Source organism: Chelon labrosus (genome assembly GCF_963514085.1).
Source record: "Chelon labrosus genome assembly, chromosome: 6".
In the NCBI taxonomy this organism is placed as follows: domain Eukaryota; kingdom Metazoa; phylum Chordata; class Actinopteri; order Mugiliformes; family Mugilidae; genus Chelon; species Chelon labrosus.
Window position 1 is genome coordinate 11,265,586 of NC_140342.1, and position 10,533 is coordinate 11,276,118.

Below are 10,533 nucleotides of genomic sequence, written 5' to 3' on the forward strand. Positions count from 1 at the left end.
CCCACGCACACACTCCCAAACATTCACAACTCGATTGCTTCACAGCCGTCTGGAGCGATGTGTGGATATCGTGATTGCAGTTTATTTTCTTTAAATGTGACATATTTGTCATCAGGTTGGCAGACTAAAGCTACTTAAGGGGCAGACTGAGAGCAGAGAGGAAGTGGAAAATCTTTCAAGCATACACTTTTTCCCGCCACGAGAGGGAGCTGGACACTGGCCTGCATTCATGTGCCTCTGACTACAGAGGGAGTGAAAGGTGTTACGCCTTGTGGGTGCTGCTGCAGTAAGCGGACATCATCTGTCTGAGCTCAACCCAGGCTGTTGTTTTGCGGTGAGTTGTGGGTTCCAGGATAGAGTTAAAAATAGCCCTTGTTCTCTGGTTTCCTTTTATTTCTTCAAACATCACATAGAGCAGTAAAGGTGGTCATGTACAAACTAAAGCAGAGTAAACACAGTAACACTGAGAACTTGACATAACAAAAAGCTGAAAACTTCTATTTCTAATTAACATTATGATGATGATCATACTTAAAATATAATAAATCATGCAGTCTAAGTACACCATAATTTAAAGGGTCGCTGCTGCAGCTTTGTATTGCAATTCCAAGAAGATGGAGAGCTCAAAACACATGGCGTTATAATAAAAATATTCACAAACAAAGCAGGAGATATACCCGCGACTGTACCAAGCTGCTTCCAATAAAGTACCATAATACAAAACAATAGCATGTTTCATTCATGTCCTGCAGGAGGGAGGGCAATGTTGGAAACCATATTGTGGAAGATTCCAGCTGTGCCACCCAATAGCTCACATGCACATTAACAAAAATGTTCAAAACCATTAGACTCATGCAAATTACAAGCGGTAATTTGAACAAAGTAATTCGCTTCACAGCATACCTGTTCTGCATTTTTTAGCTCTGTGTCAGATATGTGAAAACTTTTAGGAAAAATTCATAAAAGTTTAATAAATATGATATTGTGTGCTGTATGAGGTCTTCCCTGCCACCTAAATGCCCGGCCCTTTCAAAATAAAATCTCAGTCTCAATCTCAGAGTTATCTTTTGAACTGATCTCTAAAGTCTGTGTAGTATCCCTTTAAGTATGACATTCGTTTGAGAGATTACACACGCGCTGTTCTGAAAGAACTTTTTTTTTTGTACTCTGGCTGACTCATGAATAAAACCTCTTCAGTAAAAAATAATAGCTGATGGAATCGAAGCAGCAGTTTGTGGAAGCGATGCATTCAGACACTTGTAAATATATGTGTGAAGGCAAATATGTTGTACTCCAGTCTTCAGGTACCTCATGAAAGTAGTTAACAAGAAAGCTAAAGTGGATAGGCACGTAGCAGACGATGAACACGATCATGTTTGCTGTTACAATGCCAATGATGCTTTTTTTTTCCTCTGGCTTCTTGTCCATCTTTGTCAAAATACAGATGATCCGACTGGAACAGAACAACATGATCACCAGTGGAAGGAGGAAGCCTAGACCTTCCAGGATCACAATGAACTTTACCGTAAGAGTTATATTTTTACATCTTTCATAACATGTCCAGAGTTTTTCAGGGTAGTTCTCCTCTCGAAATATAACACTCACTGTCACCAGGAGTGCCCAAATGACCAAACAGACCACAAAAGCTGTCTCTTTCTTCCTCCTCCACGATCTGGCCTGCATGGGGAACCTTACCACTATGTAGCGATGGAAGCTGATGGCGGCCGTGGTGAAGATACTGGCATACATGTTGATGAAATGTATGTTAATGAAGACAGTGCAGAAGAAATTCTTAGGCAGGCAGTAGAAGGCATCATAGACCCTGAAGGGAAGGAAGAGGACGAGGGCAAAATCGGCTATAGCCAGGTTCAACATGTAGATGTGCGTGTCCGTCCAGGTGTTCCGTTTGGCGATGAAGGCCCACAGAGCAGCGGCATTGACAAGGAAACCCAGTACAAATACCACACCATAACCCACACCCTGAAGGGTGTCCACTTTGCAAGTGGTGGCATTGAAGCACATAGTGGAATTCATCCTTAGGAAGTGTCGCTGTAACACAATTAAATACAGTTAGCAAATGCATCATTCACACATTCACAGCATTAATGCTCATTCAGTGCAGCATGAGTCTGCTCTATTAAAGCATGAGTTCACATTTTATGAGTCTGTCTCAGAAGAACACTTGCTGGCTAATGTGTACATTGAAACACATTATGTTGGCTTGTTGAGATCTCTCAGAAGAGAGTTCAAATACACGACCCTCGTTCTGTGTTCAGCCAAATCCACTGGGTGTCTTTCAAAATCATTTTAGTTCAAATTATCGGTAATATACTCACTCTCCTGTTCATTAGGTACAGTAGTGAAAACGAATGCACTCTCATATAAAAGTCTATTTGAGTCCCTTTGTGTTTTCAGTTTGTAGGCTGTGGTTATCGTACTATTGAATTGTTGTAGCAACACATCGTGAGCTTCATAGAATAATTGCCTGGGTTATTTTTTGGCCACTGTTACAATCTATCTATAAATCAAGAAGCGTCCGTGTGTGTGTCTGTCTGTCTGTCTGTCTGTCTGTGGCACGCATATCTCGGGAACCGTTGGCCCGATGGATTTGAAACTGGGCAGGTGTCTCGCTACGGGCACGAAGATGTGCACTGCTACGTTTGACGTTGTTTGGATAAGAAATGTAAAATATATCGGTAAAATAGGTTTTCTCCGCTCTAATATTTCCACTACTCCGGTTGCCATGGCATCAAAAACAGCCACTTTCTAGCCTGGCTGAACTACGTGTTTATTTTCTCGTATTTGAGGCGTGGTTTTACAAATGCCTAGAGCCGTTTATTGGGCGCTACGAATGTCTATCAAATGCGCCTGGTAATTCCCATGCTGCCTTGCGCGCGATTCATAGCCAAAGCCTGTTGGTAGCAGAGCAAACACATCCTTCTTGGCAATGAAGTCTTTCAACGCCAAACGTTGCTCTTTTTTTTTTAAAATAAACTTGCGTTCTAAGCTAGGCTACTTAAAACCATCGAACGGTAACGTTAGGTCCGCTGCCATGTTGGATTAACACACTACAAGCTTCGGTGTCGCGCATAGACGTCGTCATCGTCTTGCTGCCCCCCCCCCCCCCCCCGTTCTGTGATTGGTTCCCTATGAAATCGCGGGTTTCTAGAGGGAGGCCAAGATGGTGTCTGCGTGATCGACGGTGTTTTGGCTTAGCTCTGCAAGATCATCATTAAACCTAATACTTTGAAGAAAAAACTAAAGACCTGATGAACTGATATGCACCAGTGAAAGGGATAAAGAACCTTACGTGTACTTATTAAGGAGTTAACTTCTCTTCCTAACTTATTTTAGTTCGTTTTTTTTATGTGAGGAATAGCACGTGCGTTCCTGGAGACTCGCTAGCATAAACTGGACATTAGCAATATTGGAATTGACCTCTCCTTAAAACGATTTGGTTTACAGTCAATTGAGAGGATTTTTTATTATTTCACTCTATCTGAAAGACTGCTATAATGGAGGGAGAAGGAGATCTTCTAGAAACAATGCATTCTTATGCAAAGAAATCTTTGTCTGACCAGTTTGATTCCAACCCGACTGAACCAAGTGGAATCCTGCCTTTAGCACTGCAAGAGACTCCCAAACCAAAATCAAAAAAATCTAAGACACGGGCAAGTGATGAACCTGAAAGTGGTGAGTGTGAACCTGTCTCAAACGCTCGTCTATTGTCGATAATGGAAAGAATAGAGAAAATGCAGGAAGAGTCTCTCAGGCGCCTACAATCTCTTGAGGTGACAGTGAAAGACAATACAACGTCCATTAGAAGTGTCACTGAGAGCCTGGAATTCATGGGGAAACAGGTAGAGGACGTGAAAATGGATGTTGCACTTATGCAAAACAAAGTTAGCATTCTAGAAAAGGAAAACAAAGTTCTCCGCGATAAATGCAACGAGCTGGATGGTTATAAAAGGAGATGGAATCTACGAGTAGCTGGCATTCCAGAAAGTAAAGGCGAAGACATCAAGAAGGTCATAGTCAGCCTCTTTTGCCGGGTTTCGCCTGAGATTGCTGGTAGCCTAGCCTTTTCCGTGGATGTCGCTCACAGACTGGGTCCCCGCTCTCAAGATGAACATTCCAACCGCCGAATCATCGTGCAATTCCTTTCACGCACACACAGGGACATCGTCTGGAGAGACGCCAGAACAGCTACGATTCTTTGTGACAAGAATATCAAAATATTTGAAGACCTGACGCAGGATATCAAGGATGCTAGAAGTAAGCTGTGGCCACTGGCGGAGAAAGCAAGGAAAGAAGGAAAGAAAGCAGGTTTCCGAGGTTCATTTGCCTACATCGAGGGTAAAAAAGTTACAAACCAGATCTGTGGTTGATAGGGGTATGTCTTCTTTTATAACGATGAGTTTGATAACCTAAACACACCTTATATTTCTGATATTACCTATTTCTGAAAATGGTCAAAGCCATCCTATAAAATGTCAATTTATCTTGTTACTTCCTAGTTAGACTGCGACGTTTGCAATTGTCAGTCATTCATTATTATGAAGACTTTTGTTTCTCAATAGCTCTTTTCATATCGCCAGGTGATGGCGCAATATTGTTACGTAACGAAGGTGATTTCCCTTCTCTTTTTTACATTATTATTATTTTTTATTATTTGTTTAACATATATTGTTTTTTTTGCTCTCTTTTTAATATTTAATAATATTTTATAAGTTTAGTGCTTTTAATAATATTTTCTACATTGATCCACCAGCTTGTTAAGCTACTACATTTACGGAATGAGTTCGTACATTCCTTTACCTAGTTAAACTCAGGTTTATTGATCTATTGCAGAGTTAGCCTGCATTCAGTGTTCAGTGAGAGACATTTAAAAGAATTTTGTCTCTTGTTTAGAGTGTTTATTGTATGTCTTTGTCTTTATTGTCAATTAATGTTAGGGGTCTGAAAGATAATGTGAAACGCAAGGCTTTATTTTTATTTGCAAAGAAATACAAGGCAGATTTTAATTTTTTTCAAGAATGTCACTCAACTCCAAATGACTCTATGTTTTGGAAATCACAATGGGGGAATGACATATGGTTAGCACACGGATCTGAACGTTCAGCTGGGGTAGGGATTTTCAAACACAACTTTAAGGGAATAGTTATGGAGACTGATACAGATGTTTCCGGTCACTTTGTCAGTATGATAATAGCCATAAACAGTCTTACTATTATTGTAATCAACATTTATGGATATCACTCCTCTCTGGAGAATAGTACACTCTTTGATACTTTGGAGGATAAAGTCTCTTTCTGGTTAACCAAATACCCCAATGCCTCTTTAATCTTAGGTGGGGATTTTAATATAGCTCTAAATAACACCATAGACAGATTTCCCCCACGGAGTTCAGTATGTCTCAACTCCACTCTGAAGTGTTTTATGGAGAAGTTTGAACTTATTGATGTCTGGAGGAATTTGTTTCCTAGTGAGCGTCTATACACTTGGTCTAATAAGGACAGCTCAAGACAGTCTAGAATTGATTACTGGTTGGTTTCCAGATGCTTGATAAATGATAATATTTCATCTCATATTTATAATTCTCCGTTGACTGATCATAAAGCAGTCTATCTATCAATATCCTTGCCTGGAAGTCATTCAGGCCCAAAAGCATCATTTTGGAAATTGAACAGTTCTCTTTTGAACTACTCACAGGTCAAAGAAAAAGTTAAGGATCTAATAATAACACACTGGAACCAAGCAGAAACTCAGAAATCTTACGGGAGGAATTGGGAACTGTTGAAATATGAGTTAGGGAAGTTTTTTAGGAAGTTTGGTGCTGATCTGGCTAAACAAAAAAGAGCAAATGAAGACGAGATTACTACACAGCTGGCGTCTTTTTGTCAAAAGGAGCCCTTATCTGAATTGGAGAGGAATGAATATGTGCTCTTACAACACAAACTAGATCAACTGTATATAGACAAAGCAAAGGGTGCATACATTCGATCTAGATCCAAATGGTTAGAAGAAGGCGAACAAAATTCTGCCTATTTTTTTAGGCTGGAAAAAAATAGATCTCTTCTTGCTGCAATCGACAAACTAAAAATAGAGGACCAGATAGTTGATAATCCGAAAGATATATCTGCCTTTTGCCACCGTTTTTACAGTAATTTATACTCCTCTCAGTACTGTGAAGTGACAGCTACCTCATTTATAGACTCTATCCACAATTGTAATGTTATTTCCGCAGAGGATAGGGATGCATGTGATTATAACATCTGTAATGATGAGGTTTTGAATGCTATTAATAGTCTTAAAAGTAATAAAAGTCCAGGGTGTGATGGTATAACCTCTGAGTTTTATAAGCTGTTTGGCAAAGAACTATCCCCCTTTTTGCTAAATGTTTTTTCTGAAAGCATTCAAAGTGAAGCTCTTCCAACAAGTATGACTCAAGGTATCATCACTCTGATTCCAAAACCAAATAAAGATAAGGAAAATTTAGAGAACTGGCGTCCGATCACACTGCTAAATATTGATTACAAAGTGTTGGCTATTATTTTTGCTAATAGATTGAAATATGTTCTGGACTCCATCATAGATGAATCACAATCTGGATTCATGAGGAAACGTCATATTGCTAATAATATTAGACTGATTTTGGATATGCTAGACTATAATGAACTTATTGTTGATGATAGTTTTCTCTTGTTTCTTGATTTCTACAAAGCCTTTGACTCTCTTGAACATGGCTTCATTCTGAAAGCGCTTGATAAGTTTGGGTTTGGTCACTTTTTTTGTAAAACTATTAAAACTCTGTATAAGAATGGCAATAGTGCAGTAAAATTAAATTTTGGTACATCCCCAAGGTTTATTATGTTGCGTGGGATTAAGCAAGGTTGTCCTATCTCTCCTTACTTGTTCCTAATAGCGTCTCAACTCCTGACTCTTCATATTTCAAACAGTGCCTTACAAGGAATCTTAATTGCTGATAGACAGATTAAAATCAGCCAACTTGCTGATGACACCACACTCTTCTTGGGGGACGCCTCCCAAATTCCTCTAGCGTTAGATTTAATTAAAGGTTTCTCGAAAGCTTCTGGTCTTCACTTGAACTTAAAAAAATGTGAACTTATGTCTATAAAAGATTGCTTGGTGCCCTCTATACATAACATCCCTGTGAGAGATCAGGTCACCTATCTAGGAATTATTATAACCAAAGACCAATCTACAAGGTGCGCCTTAAACTTTAATCCTACCTTTCAGAAAACACAAAGGAAATTGAATTCATGGTTGCAAAGAGACTTATCTTTAAGAGGTAGAACCTTACTCTCAAAAGCTGATGGTATATCCAGACTTACTTATGGTGCTCTCTCATTAGCTGTAGATAGTAGCTTGTGCAAAAAAACTGATTCTATGCTTTTTAACTTTATATGGAAAAACAGAATACATTATATTAAAAAATCTGTTGTAATGAACTCTAATCAATTGGGGGGTCTAAACGTTTTAGACTTTACAACTTTAAATAACACTTTCAAAATAAACTGGATAAGACAGTTTATTAATAATCCTGTATCCTTATGGAACTTTATCTCTAACTATGTTTTTTCTAAAGTTGGTGGCCTGGAGTTTTTATTGATGTGCAATTACAAGATAAGTAAAATCCCAATCAAATTATCTAACTTTCACAAACAAATGCTTTTGGCATGGTCTCTCATATTTAAGCATAACTTCTCACCTCACAAATGCTATATTTGGAATAACGAGAACATTCTCTACAAAAACAAATCTCTTTTCTTTGAAAGCTGGTTTAACAATAACATTATACTTGTTAATCAACTTTTTGATCTGGATGGTAAACTATACGAATATTCAGAATTTCTAAGAAGATACCAAATTCCAGTAACGGTCAAGGAATATGCTATTGTTTTTGACGCAATTCCCACTGGGATTATAATGTTGTTAAAAGGTAATACTCCCCCACAGCCACCTACTCATCTATTCAGTTTAACTGATACTGCTGTAGGGGGTTTGTGCTTCTCTGTAGAAAATCGCAGTATTAACAGGAAAATCAGAACTTTATTCCAGACTGATATTGTTACTACTCCCTATGTTATTCCATATTGGAATGGTATAGTAGAGAATATTCCTTGGAAGAAAGTGTGGTCCTTACCTTTCAAATACATAGTTACTAATAAAGTAAGAGAAGTTTCGTTTAAACTGATACACAGGTTTTACCCAACAAAATCCTTCCTTAAAAGATATAAGCAGGATATTGACTCTAACTGCTCATTTTGTAATTGCACTGATGAAAACATGTCACATCTTTTTTGGAATTGCCCCCATACAGTACAATTCTGGTCAGAGCTACTAAAATTCATTCATGCAGTATTAATCCCAGATTTTTCATTTTGCTTTAAGGATGTTTTCTTTGGGTTGTTTGACTTTGATGTTAAACGTGATAGCGCACAATTCATTATAAATCTTTTATTTCTTAATGCTAAATACCACATACATAGGAGCAAATTCAGTGGTTCTAAACCATTCTTTTCTGTTTTTTTGACTGAGTTTAGAAATTACATTGAGTCATTGAAGTACTCAGAAAATACTAAGGCTATAAGAACTGTGGTTTTATATGAGTCGTGTGTGTCCTCAAAGGTTTATTAATGTTTTTTGTTTTTTTTTTCCATTCTGCCTACAAATCTGTCTACCTGTGCCTTTTGTGATTATAGCTGTACCCCTGTATGTTTTGTATCTGTTGTGATGTTGTATGTTGGTTGATGCTTCCATATGTTGTATTTGTTATAATGAGCTGTAAACCAAAAATAATAATAATAAAAAAAAATAAATAAATAAAAAAAAAAGAATGAAATCGCGCGCAAAGCAGTATGGGAACACCCAGGCTAGCCACTTTCAGAAATTCACCAAAAACGGAGAGGAAGAGGCGGAGCATGCGCACAAATCTTGAGCAGTGTTTACAAATCGGCTTTAGAAGAAACCAAACTCAAGGAGAAATGATATTTTGCCCTGGTAACCCTAATAGGCTCAATATCTTCTCCGGCAGGAAAACTAGCATGTAGTCCGCCATCTATCTATAAATCAAGAAGCGTCTCTGTGTGTGTGTGTGTGTGTGTGGCACGCATATCTCGCGAACCGTTGGCCCGATTGATTTGAAACTGGGCAGGTGTCTCGCTACGGACACGAAGATGTGCACTGCTAAGTTTGACGTTGTTTGGATAAGAAATGTAAAATATATCGGTAAAATAGGTTTTCTCCGCTCTAATATTTCCACTAATCCTCATACACAGCACCTGTAGGCTCCCACTATAGGAATACATACTTCCGACGGGCACTGCACTAGTATCAATAAAAAATACCAATGTGTTTGCCAAAATTTTTTTTTGTTGTTGTTGTTGTTTTTTCCGAAAACATTAAAATATGACTTGGGCAATGTTATGCGGCTATCGACATGTTTCTATTATTTTGGCAGCCCTATTTTAGTCAGTGGGCTATATAACAAACACTTTTGTGTTGAATTCAATACGGTTTAGAAGCTCCACAATCTACGTCCTCCAAAATGATCACATGCTTGAATTGGAACCTTTCTCATGGTGTTTCAACATAATCTGAGCAATATAACTAACTATAAATGAAACTAAAATTTATTGCAAGGCTGTTTTTTTATTTTTTGAGGAAGTGGTTTATCACTTGCATGGCAATTCTCAGTTTTGTCTTCAAAGTCTGAGCCACAGTAGTTCAGCTGAGATGAAGCTGTGGCTAGTCTAACAGCATGTGACAGAAGACTTTAACTTAGAATAATATGTAAAGTGCCTTGGCCAAATGTATTTATGTAACCTTATCACTGTATGCAACGTAGCGTCAGAACACGTCACCGCAGAACTTGAACCTTCAGTGTTTACTATGCATTCAGTTTTCTTCAAAAAAAGGGACACTTATATCTGACGGTCATGTATTAACAGGAAAAAAAAACACTTATTAACTTATCATTTTCCAAACGTCCAGCTACATTGCGCAACTAGGAGCCATCAGTTACTAAGGTGTCGATTAAAAAACAGTCAAAATTAGAAAATTAAACAAAGAAACAGGTTTGAGTTCTAGATAAGATACATGCAAATACATTTTCTGAAAGTCAAAGGAACCCATATCAAGTGTTTGTTGCTGTCCAAAGTTAACCAATAAAAAACAGGACTTACCAAAGGACTCGTGCTCTAGTTCATAAATCTTTCTAAACTGATTCTACAGGCAGTTGCATCAGCATGTCTTCCAGCACTGAGCATCATTTCCTCTGTCTTCGGAAAATGGTGTGGCTAAAGTTGTAGTATGAGTTGACAACCCAGTTATCACAGCAGTAGTGGTTAGTCGGACTGCAGAGTTCAAGTTCTGCTTTCTGTTTGTGACATAAAGCTGAGCGACAAATTAAGCTGAACCACACAGACATAAGAGACGTGCATATAGGCACGTAAAAAAAATGAAACTGATGCATAAGCAAATGCAGGTTGTGGCTTGGTGGTCACGATG

General features: G+C 38.3%; 1 protein-coding gene across 1 annotated transcript; it reads right to left on the reverse strand.

The window, feature by feature from the left end:
* Window positions 1-1,176: 1,176 nt before the first annotated feature.
* LOC311489603 (G-protein coupled receptor 35-like) lies at window positions 1,177-2,164 on the reverse strand (the record flags this gene model as incomplete). The annotated part of the gene is made up of 1 exon (XM_084546749.1): window positions 1,177-2,164. The coding sequence occupies exon 1, from the start codon at window positions 2,032-2,034 to the stop codon at window positions 1,177-1,179; it is 858 nt and encodes a 285-aa protein (XP_084402875.1). The 5' UTR covers window positions 2,035-2,164.
* Window positions 2,165-10,533: the final 8,369 nt, after the last annotated feature.